A 15871-nucleotide genomic window follows, 5' to 3' on the forward strand; every position below is an offset into this window, starting at 1 on the left:
GCGTGGTTGAAGAGAGAGAGAGAGAGAGAAAATAAAGCAGGCCTGGGTCGGGGGCGTGTGAGGGGGGGTGGGCTGAGGCAGAGTTCTCAAGCACTCCCCTGCCTTGCTCTCTCGGAACTCATGAATAGATGAACAGGGCGTCACAATACGTTTTCCAGCGCGGCGTCGTCGTCCTTGTGTTCGAGTAAGCCCTGAAAAGCATCAAGGATAAACAACAAGATATTCGAGGGTTTAAACCTCTGCCAGCTGAGCAGGGCGCAGAGGTTTGGATGACCAAAAGTAATTGTCTCTAGAGTAGGCGCCTGACAGAATCCCTTCGGCATCGATGTTTTCTTACGGGCGCACAATAACATACGAGCCATGCTCTTTCTTGCGGCAACCTAATTAGCCCTTCGCCTGGAATTAGACCCGGGGAGAGTCACCACAAGGCAATGATTGAAAGCTTGTCATGGTGAATGAAACGGAATTCAAGAAGGGAGGAGAGACTCCACATGGACTGAAGTCTGTTGGAAAGTTGACTCAACCTTACCGGAGCTTTTGCCAGATTGGTGGCTTCAGTGCACGGATCATCCATTTCTGAGATCGACCTGAGGCAAAAGGAAGAACTCTAGAAGCGGGAGCGGAGGCGAGATGTCGGACCATGGGCAGCCATTCTGCCCTGAGGCTTCGACCAACCCTCCGCATGGCTCTGTGGCTAGAGAAGAGTGGGTACCCGGCTACAATCTCCCCTGGCCTGGGAAGACGTCGGCCCCGGCGGTCGGTCTTGGGCTGGGCCCATCCTCATATCCAGGCCTAGTCCTGGTCCCGGCCATACTCATATCCAGGCCCTGATCCTGGTCTGAGGGCTGTTACGGTTCCGTGGCAGGTCTTCTTATCCACCTTTGGCTTGTGGTCAGGACGAACGAGGGGAGTCTCAGCACAAACGTGAACTGTGAGTCTTGTGGATAGTGCACCTACGCTCGACAGAAGCGCACGAGGACTGCCAACAGTACCATAATCATAGGGGTGTTCTAGTGCTACCAGGAAAAATAGCATGAACTCGGAGTCACAGAACTCGTTACCCAAGGCCGTCAGCCTGGATACTTTGGGCCAGCGTGCGGCACGGATTGAAACCACAGGGATGTGTCAACGGGTGGTGGCTTGCTCTGAACTATCCTGTCACCGTGGTACATGGATAAAATGCATTGAAGGAAGCGGCTTGGTGGCTTGAGCCATCGACGCGCCCTGTTTCCCTGTCCGCCGGCCGGTTGGGTAGATGTTGTCACATGCATAGTTCACGCTCTTCTGTGCCTGCAACGTGCGAAGGCACTTATCCAACGATAATTCGTTAGCCATGTCTCTTACGACTTGTAGGTGTCCGCTAGAGGAACAGTCGCGGCATGTAATCGCCGCCGTGGAGTCGTGTCCATGTTGCATGCGCACGGGCGAGGCGGACTTCCTTGGCGCACTCAGATGATTACCCTCCGGGGCCGATAACCGTGACGCAATGTTCTGACAAGCTGCGTCGTCTGACTTTGTGTTCCTTCTGGACTTGGTTCTCATTCCTCAAATGGTAATCCAAACAAATCCGAAAGAGGGCTTTGGGGCGCCGGAGAAACCTCCGATGAAGAATGTCATCTCCGTCACGTTGGGTATTCCCGTGCAAACCAATCAACACAAACGGTTGTCCCGTACGTACATTCTGAGTGGAAGGTTGTGAGGCAGTCATCGAATCGTGACGAGCACTGGCTTCTGGTCTGTTCTTTACCTCTCATTGATCGAAGGTATTCTCTCGTATCGTTGACGGGTTACCGACGTTCACCTCTGATATCCACTTGCAGGCAAACCAGCAAGGGATTTGCGTCTTCCTATAAGCCGCCTGGCATGACATCTGAACTCTCGTTGCGCCAGTTGACTCGCAGGCACAGAGTGTACCTCGCTCGGTCTGCCAATTGGTCATCCGTGTTAGCACCGAACAGGAGGTGTACACAAAGCTGTGCCGTCGCGGTTGGGCCTTTACCCCCGGCCAAAGTGGCTAGATGAGAGATAGCCGGAACCTGGAACAGCGAGGCGGGCGCGCCTAGGGAGGGGGGCCGAGCGGCATAGGCAAAGGCAGTGAAAGAGAGATAGTCAAAGTGACCAGATGCCGAAAAATGCATAGAACGATGATAGAGGACCACCCTGACAATGGAGATGGATGTCCGGGAAAAGCTGACAGGGATCATACTATTGTTCTCAGCTTGGCTATTGATGGAGGAAACCAGGGAAGGCCGTGGACGTATGACCGGTGCCCGCGAATCGGATGAGTTCTGGTGAATGCTAGTTCTGTTAACTGACAGCCAAGTAAAATGTTGCCCAGCGCACGTAGAGCACAAGGCTATGATGATGCAACACAATTGTCCCGATGCAAGGTGTTGGTTGATCTGATACGGTGATCTGTTGCGGGGCGCAGGAGACAGGGGCTCCACAAACAAGAGAGGATGAAAGCGCCGAAGTTGTAAGTATCAGGATATGTAACGAGGGACACCGTCTGAGGCGCTGTATCGCATGTGAAGGTGTGTGATAGCTCAGGTTCTGGGCACGAGGCGTTGCCGCGTATGGATAAAACTCCGACCTGGGTGTTTCGGGAGGGAACCTGTGATGATGGCACCCGAGGACGCTCGACCGTGTCGCGCTGTGGCATCGGCGGCTATGCAGATAATTCGGACAACCGCGGGTGTGTGTGGTGCACATGCACCTGCATCATCAAACCGCGCCAGACAACAGACGGACTGGGGAAAGAGCCATGGAATGCACGCACCCAGGTACCTTACCTAAGTACCTTACTCCAAGTAACAAGATCTTTCCACATCACCGCCCCTGTCTCGTCCCACCTCACTTCAGTATTGCCCAGCAAACCCAGCTATCGTCTACGGGCATGTCTGCTGAAGGCAGGCAAAAGCGCTGCCCTGTCGGTGGGGCCAAGCTACTGTGCAGGGCGTTTGTGGGGCCGCTGGGTCATCTGGGGCCTGTCGTGAGGAGAATTCTGCCCTGAGAGTGGCTGGTGCCTCAAACAAAGTTTCCTTGGCCGCAATTGTGGCTTCCATGCGGCGAGCGCATCCTTCGCGAGAGGCAGAAGAGGAGATGTCACCCAGTTGATTGTCCACCCATCAGCCGACTCGCGACGTTGAGCCTCCCACCTGATTGATGCCCACCGCTCTTCTTTCTGAGTCGAGGCTGAACTCAAACCCCCTGGAGCCGTTGTGATGCAAATCAGCCAAGCCCGCCGTCGACACTTAGCGGGCGAGTCGTAACCTCATTTTGGCTCCGCCTTTGTTCGCTTCACGAGCGTTCTCCGAATCCAAGCCATCACCGATCACGGTGCCATCAAAGACCACCGACAGATCCGCCCACCAGAATTCCTTCCGTCCGCCTGTCACCTTGGTCCGGTCGACCATGTAGTTCAGGGACTCAACATGATAGCTGCGCACTAGCTGAATGTACCTGGCGCATAACAATCGATGGCGTGGCGGGAGCGCGTTCTACCGCCGTTCTTCTAGTTTCATCCACCCATACCCACTCAGGCGTGAAACCAGTCTTCTGACCGCGCCGGACTTGTGGCCGTCGCCTCTTGTGAGCAAAGTCGAGCACGGGAGCGTGAGTATGCGAGAGTAGCGTCCTCTGTAGTCTGACGCGGTTGTTTGGCAATGTCCAGCCAGCATCAAAGGCATGGCTACTGTGATGCCGCCATTGATTTTCAAGAGCACTTGCCCGGAGAATCTCTGTCACACCCCGTTGATATCACGCAATACTGGGAGCCACTCGAATGACGCCGAGAGCGAGGGTGGCCCTGACCCTCCTCCCTCCTCGTTTTTCTCTGTGTTGCCTTACCTCACGTTCTGTCATCCGCTTGACCGACTCAAGTCCGATACGGGCCCGGCTGGACCCCCATCGTCGGTCCACTGCCGCATGACGCACGTGAGAGAATCGATATCTTTCATGACTAGTATCGCGGGTGGGATATTCAAGGATGGCAACACTACGTTTGCGGTGATGCCTTCTCGACAAGCTAGTCATGACCGATGTGCTGGAACGCGACAGACCACATCCGAAAACTCAAAGCTACAAGGTGTGCTATCCGTACATTAATCCGACAAATTTGTTACATGGGGCGCAGGCCCATCTTGAGGTACGGGACTCTAAGGTTACTCGTTTCGTCTATGTCGTCCTTCGACCCCTGTCTCTACCGTAGTACTCCGCAAGTTGCTCGGCCAATCCCATCAAGCTTTTGTTTGCCGTTTGCCAATATTCCACCCCCAGGCTCTTAGCCTCTTAACAATCTTGGGCGTCACAGCTGCAGTCAGGGGCACCCGAAGAAAGATGAAGCTCTTGTGGATGGCGTATGCCAGAGCAAGCTGTGTGCCTAAGCCTGTGATGTGAGAGTTTGTAAGTTGTCTCGTCAGAACAAAACCAGAGCTCGAAACGGACAAACTTACTAGCTTCGGCACGGTTGTGCTCCTCTGCTTCAGCCACTCCCCAGCCGGCCATCTCGACCGACTCGCTCACTACGTCGGTACCGAGCTGCTCTTTTTCAACCCCCTTCAAGGCGGCCCGATACTCGTGCCACCAGGCCTCGACCGAATCTGGGATCGCCTTTTTGACGCAAGACATGACCCAGTGCTCGAGCTGACCTGCCAAGTAACCAACGTTAGCCTCTTGTCAAAACTATCTCCAAGAGCTTTGCAGACCTATCCTATCAGTGCCGACAACTCGAACCAGCAAGAAGCAGAACGGGAAGTCGAGGACGCTGAGAGCGAAGTAGACACCGACTGCGCTCCATCCGTATTCCTTGGATAGCTTCTTCAACCTCTGGCTCAGAGATAGAGGCTTTTCTGCTGCTCCGGCAGCCTTCTCGCTACCCCTCATGGCCGAGAATCGAAAGGACCGGTGCCATGTGCGAAACATGGTGCTCATGCGGCCAGCCGGTGATGACTCGGGCGTTCGTCGACTGCCCCCAAAGTTTCTGATCCCGGCTCTTGAGGTTTGCGCATGCGCCCTGCTAGCCGCGTATGGGCGTTGCCATGCTGTCCTCCAGAACGTCTGACCTTGACCCGAGAAGGTTTGACGCGACGCCGGCGCTGCGCGCATTATTGTCCCCCACATTGTATGATCGATGGAGGCTCGATTGTTGGTTTGTGACCACTGCGTTGAGGAACACTCGAGATATCGGAAAGGGCGCGCGCGTCCCGTCAAAGTGCAAATGTATTCTGATACAAGGGCGGGCACACCGGTGTGGCAAAGTGTCGTTCGGGTGGAGTGGTAAGCTGCTTCGGAGATACTGGGGATACGGGAGCTGGGCTTTAGCCTCGGACTCCCTTGGGGCTTGTCGGACTCGTAGACGCGCCGCGACTGCCGACAATTCCGATTTGGCGATGCGAATTCAGACCAGGCGATGCGATGCAATGCAATGTCGGTTTTTGTTGATTGTGGCTATGGACAGAAGTCGATGATTGTTACCTCGACGCCGACGACGGGGAAAATTTTGGCCACCACTTTCTCGAGCATGCGATTGCCTCAATGAAATCATACGGTCCCGGGTCAGCAGGTACCATGTAGTGCTACGTGCGTCCAAGGCTGATTGCGATAACGAATGATCGCTACCAGCATGCGCCAAGCGCGCCACAGGTCTGAGAACCTGTCTGGCAAAACCTCGGCACTGAGCATCACTATGCCACGTGCTCTCCCTGTCAGGTCTTCAAGGAGGTGGGAAAGGCCTGCCGGTCAGTGTGTTAGTTTGTCTACCTACCTAGGTAGGCAGGTACACACTAGACCACCCTCGTCCCAATCGACTACACGGGGATGAGTGCCGGCATCTCGCCTTACACTTGACATCTGCCGCTTGCCGCTTGCCGCTTGCCGTCTGCACCTGCATACCATGTGTGAGAGTTTGAACAAAATCAAACGTATTCCGCTATTCTGCGGCCGGTTAACCGCAGGGAGTTGTGCGGACATGCCATTCCGAGCGGAATGTTCGTAGAGTTGGGCCTGTCGCCAGAAAACAGAGTTTCCTAAGAGTTGCGATTTTCCGATGTCCGGTATTCCGAAGGTCCAAGACAAAAGCTGTTCGCGGGCCGGCGTCTTCTGAACACCCCACCGAGACCCGAAGAGCCCGTGTCAGCATCAACGAATTTCAGGTAGATAGCAGGATCTCGCCTTTGTCAGCTGTGCAGGGCCGGAAGTCGGACGGCGGAAGAGTGGTAGCATCAAACCTTGGACGGCGTTGAGTTCCTGATTAGGAAAGGGGAGCAGGACACGGCCGGTCTGCTAATTAGCCCTCATCTTCCGCTTCACCGTCCGCCATAGATCATCAGGGTCCGGGTCAAGACATGGGACAGCGCCCGGAGCCCAGATTTACCGACATGAACCACTCTTCCCCGTCGTCCCGCATCCAGCACTATGGACGCATTTATTCCGCAGCCGACAGCATAAGACGGCGATTCAATCAACCCACAATCCGCAACTTCAGAGTCCCTGGCCCGGAGTCATGCATCCGATGGGACGCGGGATCGAGGCCGTGCTCAGTGTCTAGGGGTGGTCAGGGGGGGCTGGCATGCCTGCGTGGGGTTTCCTTTGGCCGCCTCATCACCCTGTCACTTCTGTTCTTTGCTTGACTCGGAGTCCACACAACCAGAAACCCTGTGCCTGTGCTCTGAGGCGCCGGCAGGCAAAGAAAGTCTGGACACACCCCCCCTCCCGACTCGCGAGGTACGTGACGAACTTGCGGCATCCCGCCCAGTAAGTTACAAACCTTATTTTTCAATGGATCAAGCTATGCAAGTTGGTTGGCGTTTTCAACGAACTCTCAGGCTTCTAGCTCATCAGCTGCTTTCAAACCCGCTCACCGCTCTTTTTTCGTCTCTTTTTCTTGCGACACGGACGTCAGCTTCGGGACCGGCGGCAGGGCGAGTTGTGCAGGAGGCCTGGTAGATCTTATCGCCGTCATCCACCCCCTTTCGAGGATCGAACCACGATCCGACGCTACTATTGAGAATACGATCTGTCCCTTGGGTGGTTACTATAGAAGTTATGACTGTCAAGGTTCCATGGGCCGTGCACCTACAGGGCCAACCGCCATGGGGGTCAGATCAGCTCCTGATCGAGATTGAAAGCCGAAAGGAGTTCTGCTTCAAGACGAATTGTGTCTTATCTCGAAACCACTGGCGGGTGGCGATGTCGTGGCGGATAGAAATCATGTCGGAGGTTACCTGAAAATAGCAAAAAGTTCCCTCCCACGCCGCCGTTTGTCGTCCACTGCCGGGTACAACGGCGTCGCGGCGAAATGCCAAGTGATGGACCAAACTTTCGACTTGACGTAACCAGAGTCGAATTGTTTCATTAAGCTCCATCAAGTTTGTGAGGGCTACTTCTAGCGCGAAAGTCAACGATGAAAGCTGCCACGAAGAATGCCGCCACTGGCTGACTCGCCATGTGGCGCGAACTCGACCCTTTTCCAGAAGTCTTCTAGGAGACAGACCAAGGGAGCAAGCTGAAGGTTCTCAACCTACACGCTCAGGCTTCTAGCTGGTGTTGCTACTGGAAGTCCACATTGAGCACACGCCCTCGGACCATTCCCTCCCCCCAAGGTTCTGTGGGTAGTCAAAGCGTTCTGGTGGCGGCACCGGTGTAACAGAGCCCTCGATAGGACACAGCAGACAGGTGCCATGGGAGGCCATCAAGCATATAGTCTGCCGCTCTTTGCGCCTTCGTCCCGACTTCGTGACGCCGGTTCAGCAAACACGTACTGCGCTGTTGGCGCCCCTGAAAAGTGACCTTGTGAGAAATCTGGGTGTAAAGTACAGTGGCGACTTGTCAGTCTCCCTGAGGATGCTGGCCAGTGCCTACACCCCCCCTCGCCCCCGTCCTTCTCCTAGCCTGCCCACGTGGTTTGACTTTTTTCTCTTTTCAAGCTGATGGGATGCGTCACTGTTCCAACAATTTCGCCAGGCCTTCAGCGTGGTCTCGATACGCGCAAATCGGCGCATGGTGTAGGTTTCCGAGCGCGGCAAGGGACTTTGTCCGCCGCCCGTTCGTGTGAAGTGGGGGAATTTATCAGCGGACATTGTGTGGGATTCGGTTTCCCCATAGCATCCCAGCGCTGGCCCTGCGTCTCGAGTCAAGTTTTGGGTTTGCCAGATGCTTGTCACGAGCCTGCTCATGGTGGACCTCTCGCAATCGCAAAGCCGTGTTCGATGGACCAGGGTCCGACTCAGGGTGGTCTCGATTCAGGGTCGCAATGGGCATCAGGACTGCAGTGGAAGTCGCAAGGCATCAGCGACGACGGCAGTCACGGGTGATCGCCCTGGTGTGGTGGCAGGCTCGCAAGGCGGGTGGGGTCCCAGTTCGCCAGAAGGCCAAGGTGTGGGGGTCGCCTCCATGTACTCAGCATGAGGTCATTTTCCTCTTCTTTTTTGGGACGGTCCACACCACGCAGTGTGAAGCCGAGTACAGCAAGACGCGGCGGTCGTGCGACTTGGCGAGATCCATCAGCAAAGGTGCTCATTCACCGAACACGTCCCAGAGCTGAATTCTTCGAGAACCAGAGCTGCATTCTCTGGCTTGGGAAGAACCTCTAGTCGCCATGGCCTGTTCAATATTTCACTCGAGCCATTGCGGTCAACCAACCCAGCTGCTCGGATCCTGGCGAGGGGCTCTCTGACTGTTGGCCAATTGATGGCGGGGGGTTGGACCCTGTGGACCCGCCATATCGTCACTCGATTGTCCATGGGCACACAACGCCCACCACGCCTGAAAGAAGGTGACGCCCGCCAGCCCTCCTTCGTTTGCATACCGACCGCTTTCTCTTCTCACGAGGTAGGAGAGGGCCGACAACTTGCAAGCCTCGTCCATCACAGCCGCACTCCATATCAACCAGTACAGGCTATCAGTGACTGGAAATCGTTTTCCAATCGCTGTCGTCACGTCGCGCGGACCAAAATAACCCTGGTGACCCCCATTTTCTGGCTTGGTCCTTGCTTTGCCCCCCTCCCAAGCACAGCAGCTGCCACTCGAAGCAGTCCCTTGCCTTTTCAGACCGCGTGACACCTCAACCCGACTCCCCCAAAGCGAGCCACCCACGAACCTCCATCGTTGACACCAATTCCCTTCCATTGCGTACACAACTTTCAATTTGACAAGTGGGGGGAGACGCACAAAAACGTTCATCACGAGACCAGCACGAAGAATCCTGGGAATTGAAACGGACTCCATACGAGCAACCTCTCTGACCTCGAGTCACGACCAGAAGCTCGAGCCCCGAATATCGTCATACCCCGCAGCCCGCCAACTCGACTTCCTCGTAGAGCTCTCGCGTGCGTGATAGCATCATGAGTTCACCTACAAGCCGTCGGCACCGCAACCGCGGCAGTTCAGACGAACATGGCATCTTCGACGATGCCAAGACGTACTACACCTCAGAGCGTCACAACAATCGGGCGGGCCCTCGTACGCGGACCTATTCTCAGGCGAGTAGCCCCTCTCCTCTGACCACAATTGGACCTCACGAAGCTGACTCGTCTCATCAGAATGGGTTGCTGGCACAAATGGAGCGTATCGGGTTGAAGGAGCCTTTCCGACGAGGGAGCCACGGTGCGTGCACGAACGGAGCGGTGTGGCCTGTTCTACGTACAGCTTTACTGATCTCGAATCGCCAGATGAACCCTCGACCTCTCACGGGCGGCGCTTCCTCGTCAATGTTCAGTCGACCTTGGACAGTCTCCAGGAACAAGAGGATACCGACGGAAATATGCAGATTACCATCGAAGACGAAGGGCCCAAGGTGCGCACAGCCTGATGTCAGCACCACCATTCTCAAGCCACTTTCACTGACCACAAGCCACAGGTTATCACGCTACGTACGGCGGGCTCGGCTGGCCACAACAAATTTGACATTCGCGGTACATATATGTTGTCGAATCTTCTGCAAGAGCTCGTCCTTGCCAAAGAGTACGGACGAGAACAGATCATCCTTGACGAAGGCCGCCTCAACGAGAACCCAGTCAATCGCCTTTCGCGCATGGTCAGTGATCACTTTTGGGATGGCCTGACGCGCCGAATCGATGCCTCAACCGTGGAGATCGCTGCCAAAGACCCCAAAGACTGGACCGACAACCCTCGTCCAAGGATCTACGTTCCGGTTGGGGCTCCTGAGCAGTATGAATTCTACCTTCAGGTTGCAAAGGACCGACCGGAGATCAACCTCGATGTCCAGCTTCTTCCCGAGGTCATCACGCCTGAACTCGTACGTGGGATGAACGACAAACCTGGACTCCTAGCTGTGGCCATGGAGAAGGTGAAGGACGAGAAGACGGGTGAGGAAACCCTCAAAGGTCTGCCTTTTGTTGTTCCTGGCGGTCGATTCAACGAGCTCTACGGCTGGGACAGCTACATGACGTCCCTGGGTCTCCTTGTTAACGACAGGGTTCAGCTCGCCAAGTCCATCGTCCTGAACTTCTGCTTTTGCATTGAGCACTATGGAAAAATTCTCAACGCCACCCGCTCCTACTATCTCTGCCGCTCACAGCCTCCTTTCCTTACGGACATGGCGCTCCGAGTCTACGAGAAGATCAAGCACGAACCTGACGCCAAGGACTTTCTCCGCACTTCGCTGCTGGCTGCCATGAAAGAGTATCACAGTGTCTGGGTGGCTGAGCCGCGACTTGACCCCGTCACTGGTCTTTCCAGATACCGACCCGAGGGGAAAGGCGTCCCTCCTGAGACGGAGGCTGACCATTTCGTCCACGTGCTGGAGCCCTATGCTGCGAAGCACGGCATGACGTGGCAGGAATTTGTCAAGGCTTACAACGCCGAGGATGTCAAGGAGCCGGAGCTTGACGAGTACTTCATGCACGACCGCGCTGTACGCGAGTCGGGCCATGATACGTCGTACCGCCTGGAGAAGGTCTGCGCAAACTTGGCAACCATCGATCTCAACTCCCTCCTCTTCAAATATGAGACGGACATTGGTCGCACGATCCGTAACGTCTTTGGCGACAAGCTTGTCATCCCCGCCGAGTTTGCGGTTGGGCCTCTCAAGGCTGGTTCAGTCGAGTCGTCAGCCGTCTGGGATCGCCGAGCCAAGCGCAGAAAGCTGGCGATTGATAAGTATCTCTGGAACGAAAAGGAGGGCATGTTCTTCGACTATGACACGGTCAAGAAGCAGCAGTGTGTGTACGAGAGCTGCACGACATTGTGGTCGCTGTGGGCTGGTGTTGCGTCACCCAAGCAGGCGGCAGACATGGTGGCCAAGGCGTTGCCCAAGTTTGAGGCCTACGGCGGGTTGGTCTCGGGCACGGAAGAGTCTCGCGGCGAGATCTCGCTGGAGAGGCCCAACCGGCAGTGGGACTATCCCTACGGCTGGGCTCCCCAGCAGATGCTGGCCTGGACGGGACTGCTCCGGTATAGCTTCCACGAGGACGCGGAGCGTCTCGCTTACAAATGGCTCTCCATGATCACCAAGGCATTTGTCGACTTTAACGGCGTCGTCGTCGAAAAGTACGACGTCACGCGTCCCGTCGATCCTCACCGAGTCGACGCTGAGTACGGCAACCAGGGCCTAGACTTCAAAGGAGTTGCCAAGGAAGGGTAAGTCTTGGATTGCCAAGAGGGAGCGCGGAAGAGACGAGGATTTTGCTGACGGGATCCAGATTCGGCTGGGTCAACGCCAGTTATGTCTACGGGCTGCAGATTGTCAACGCCCACATGCGACGTGCTCTCGGCACACTGACGCCGTATGACACGTTTGTCAAGGCCCTCGAACAGATGGAGGAGAAGCACCTTGCAGAGCTTGCTTGAATTCGGCCCCTTTTTGAGAGGAAACGTGAGCACACAATGTTGTTCAAGTCTTTCGGACTTATGATGCTGGTTGGGTTTCAGGTGAAGGGAAGGGATGCTGGGCGACTGACGAGACATTGTCAAGGATACGCGGTGCGACGCAGTGGAAAACTACACGACGATGACGACGACGACGATGACACACATGGCGGAACCGAGGCGCAGAGGACGAAACAGAACAACCATGGCAGGTGGGGAAGGGTGATGATAAACAGTAAATCTGGCAGTGAGTCTGGAATAGAAACCATGAAATCCAAGCACGGGTCGGGGTGGGGGGCATAGCAGAGTTCTCCTCCTCCGGTCATCGGCAGCAAGTGGCTGGCCTGTTGAATGCCTGCATCAGGAAGACAGTCAACCAGTCAGTGATCCATGTGATTATTCACGGTGGTGTGGGCATTGCGTGCCGGCGCTGATACCGGCAAACAACGGGTCGTCGCGACAAGAGAGTCACAGTGAGCTGGGCAAGGGGCCGAGGCTCGATGTCCCGAAACTCTCCAGCCAGTCCCGAAGCGAAGCCGGGCGGGCAAACCGAAGCAGTCCTCTCTGCACGCACTCGCTGTTGGCTGGAGCCGAGCTAGGCCGGTCTGGCTAGCAATGCATCGCACTTACGGATTCGAGGGGAGGGCGGGCACGGGTTGGATGTTTCTGGTTCGTTATTTGGGGGGGTCGATCGATGCAGCGCACCTCACAGGTCCCAAGGCTTCCCAAGGCGGCCAAGACGCTGTGATCTTCACATGCCATGATCCTGACATCACTCGGGCGCAGGTACCCCGCAAGGTATGCGACCATCGGGTTATGATCCTAAAGAGGGAAGTATGCGTATAACAGAGCAGCCGGGACAGGCGCTCTACCGAATCGGCGACTGATTGGAGGCCCGAGCTTCGGTACCTCGGCCAATGACGGCAATGCGGCGGGCGCAGGAATCTGGGGATTTGGGGGTCGAGGGAAGGAGAGATGGGTGAGGCAGCCTTTGAGCCGAGCCCCCAAGGCTACCTTAGGTAGGAAAGGTAGACAGACGTCACTCCCTCTGGTCCATGGACTCTCTCATCCTCCTCCTCCTCGCTTTCCCCTCCCCCTCCCTCCACAACCTCAGACATGGCCCGCGCTTGGGCACCCCGATCAGAGGCCAAGAGTCAGAGCTGAAAGGTCAGAAGTCAGACGCCAGAGGTCAATGGTACCTTGACCACAACCGGCCGATGACCCACGCCACTTCAGCCTCTCCCCTACTTCCGAGGCAAAACGATGCCATGGATGCTGTGGACGGCATTGGCCAATTCCCATCATGCCATGTACCGCATACTTCCGGCTCTGTTGCTTCTGGAATTCACCACCCCGATACCTGCCTTTGCCCGTTCTAGGATCTGGAGACAGGGTCCCGCGCCCGGTGGTAGGTCCCCTTTGGCCGAGCACTACCGAACGGAACGGCCAGCCCTTCGGTCATTGTTTGGTCTTCGCCTCTGGTATCCGGCTTTGCTGCTGATGCTGCTACCTCTTCTGCTGGCTTGTGACTTGTTCCTCCATTCCCTACTTCCCCGGCTCGGCTTGGGCCTATGACTCTTCTCTCTCCTCTCAACCATCTATCTATCCATCCTCCTCCCTCTCTCGTGCCTGCAACCATTTGTGACCTTCGAAAACTCGGGGACAGCATCCTTCTTTCGTCCTGCCTGCCCATTGACTGCTCCCACCAAGCTCCAGCTTCTTCCAATCTTGCCCGCTTCTCTTACACGCAGCCCCCTTTCCCCCTTCTCACACCATGGCTGCCAACAACATGGTGAACCCGGCCGTGGACCCAGAGACCGAGGACGAGCTCTTCAACCAGGAGGTCGAGCAGATCAAGCAGTGGTGGAGCGACTCAAGATGGCGCCACACCAAGCGCACCTTCACCCCCGAGCAGATCGCCTCCAAGCGCGGCAACCTCAAGGTTGAGTACCCGGGAAATGTCCAGTCCAAAAAGCTGTGGAACATTCTCGAGAACCGCTTCCAGAACAAGGACGCCAGTTACACGTACGGCTGTCTCGAGCCTACCATGGTGACGCAGATGGCCAAGTACCTCGACACCGTCTACGTCTCTGGCTGGCAGTCGTCCTCTACCGCCTCGGCCTCTGACGAGCCCGGCCCTGATCTGGCTGATTATCCCTACGTGAGTTGCCCCCAAACCGCCAGCCGCCGTGTCTGCGTCAAAGCCTGCATCAAAGCCTGCATCAAAGCCTGCATCAAAGCTGACATGGTACAGACAACCGTCCCCAACAAGGTCGGCCATCTCTTCATGGCTCAGCTGTTCCACGACCGCAAACAGCGCCAGGAGCGCCTCTCCCACCCCAAGTCGGCGCGCGCCCAGCTCGCCAACGTCGACTACCTCCGTCCCATCATTGCCGATGCCGATACCGGTCACGGTGGCCTCACGGCCGTCATGAAGCTGACCAAGCTCTTCGTCGAGAAGGGCGCCGCTGGCATTCACATTGAGGACCAGGCCCCTGGCACCAAGAAGTGCGGCCACATGGCCGGCAAGGTCCTCGTGCCCATCAGCGAGCACATCAACCGTCTCGTCGCCATCCGCGCACAGGCGGACATCATGGGTTCCGACCTCGTCGCCGTCGCTCGCACCGACGCCGAGGCCGCCACCCTCATCACCACCACCATTGACCCTCGCGACCACGCCTTCATCCTCGGCAGCACGAACCCCAGCCTCCAGCCCCTCAACGACCTTATGAACGCCGCCCAGGAGGCTGGCAAGACCGGCGCCGAGCTCCAGACCATCGAGGATGAGTGGATCGCCAAGGCCAACCTCCAGCGCTTCGATGACGCCGTCGTCGCCGCCGTCCGCGCCGGTCCCCAACCGGACAAGGAGGCCGCGGTCGCCCGCTACCTCGCCGCCGCCAAGGGCAAGTCGAACACGGAGGCCCGCGCCGTTGCCAAGGGCGTCCTCGGCATCGACATCTTCTTTGACTGGGACGCGCCCCGCACGCGCGAGGGCTACTTCCGCCTCAAGGGCGGCTGCGACTGTGCCATCAACCGCGCCATCGCCTACGCACCCTACTGCGACGCCATCTGGATGGAGAGCAAGCTGCCCGACTACAAACAGGCGCAGGAGTTCGCCAAGGGCGTCCACGCCGTGTGGCCCGAGCAGAAGTGAGTTCCCCCCTTTCATCATCATCGTCTTCAAGACACGAGACATTTCTTCTTCCCTCGTTCCACAAAGGCGGATGCTAACATATACAGGCTCGCCTACAACCTCTCCCCGTCCTTCAACTGGAAGACGGCCATGCCCCGCGACGAGCAGGAGACGTACATCCGCCGCCTCGCGTCCCTGGGTTACTGCTGGCAGTTCATCACGCTCGCGGGCCTGCACACGACGGCCCTCATCAGCGACAAGTTTGCCCGCGCCTACAGCCAGCAGGGCATGCGCGCCTACGGCGAGCTCGTCCAGGAGCCCGAGATGGAGGGCGGCGTCGACGTCGTCAAGCACCAAAAGTGGAGCGGCGCCAGCTACGTCGACGAGCTGCTCAAGATGGTCAGCGGCGGCATCAGCAGCACCGCCGCCATGGGCAAGGGCGTGACGGAAGACCAGTTCCACTAAAAGGGCCTGTGCATGCATGTATAGCAGGAAGTGGTTTGATGTAGCGGGACGAGATGATGTTATGTTTTTCCTTTTACGTTATACCTTTGCAATACTATCCGAGTTAGACTGAGTGTAATCGATTGTACGTGGGCTATCATCTAACTTGAAAGGAGTCGACCATATGTGCAAGTCCATGGTCGCCTTTTGGTCAGGTCTCCCCGACTAGAACTTTCCTCATCTTGTTGTCCACCTCACTCAATTTGATTTTGCTTGCATTGGCCCCAGCAGTAATGAGTAGCTTGGCAACCTCTACTTGATTGCATTTATCTGCCATAGTAAGAGGTGTTGCCCCAGAATCGTCACAGTGGTTAATATCGGCCCCGGCATCAAGTAGTACCTTAGCTCCCTTCACGAAACCTCGTTTGACTGTGATAGCAATCGGTGACCCATGTAGAAGGTTGCGCG

General features: G+C 56.5%; 3 protein-coding genes across 3 annotated transcripts; 2 read left to right on the forward strand and 1 right to left on the reverse strand.

Annotated features, from left to right (window-relative positions):
* Positions 1-4238: 4238 nt before the first annotated feature.
* On the reverse strand, positions 4239-5121 carry D7B24_007527 (uncharacterized protein; the record flags this gene model as incomplete). Its single annotated transcript, XM_028641636.1, has 3 exons — positions 4239-4387; positions 4455-4649; positions 4707-5121. 3 exons carry the CDS (start codon positions 5119-5121, stop codon positions 4239-4241), a joined length of 759 nt encoding a protein of 252 aa, XP_028494402.1.
* Positions 5122-9341: 4220 nt separating this feature from the next.
* Positions 9342-11808, forward strand: NTH1 (alpha,alpha-trehalase nth1; the record flags this gene model as incomplete). Its single annotated transcript, XM_028641637.1, has 5 exons — positions 9342-9459; positions 9669-9793; positions 9857-10567; positions 10604-11598; positions 11661-11808. The coding sequence occupies 5 exons, from the start codon at positions 9342-9344 to the stop codon at positions 11806-11808; spliced, it is 2097 nt and encodes a 698-aa protein (XP_028494403.1).
* Positions 11809-13600: 1792 nt separating this feature from the next.
* On the forward strand, positions 13601-15424 carry ICL1 (isocitrate lyase 1; the record flags this gene model as incomplete). The annotated part of the gene is made up of 3 exons (XM_028641638.1): positions 13601-13987; positions 14081-14976; positions 15067-15424. 3 exons carry the CDS (start codon positions 13601-13603, stop codon positions 15422-15424), a joined length of 1641 nt encoding a protein of 546 aa, XP_028494404.1.
* Positions 15425-15871: the final 447 nt, after the last annotated feature.

The sequence above is a fragment of the Verticillium nonalfalfae genome (assembly GCF_003724135.2).
Source record: "Verticillium nonalfalfae strain VnAa140/NRRL 66861 chromosome Unknown scaffold_60, whole genome shotgun sequence".
NCBI lineage: Eukaryota > Fungi > Ascomycota > Sordariomycetes > Glomerellales > Plectosphaerellaceae > Verticillium > Verticillium nonalfalfae.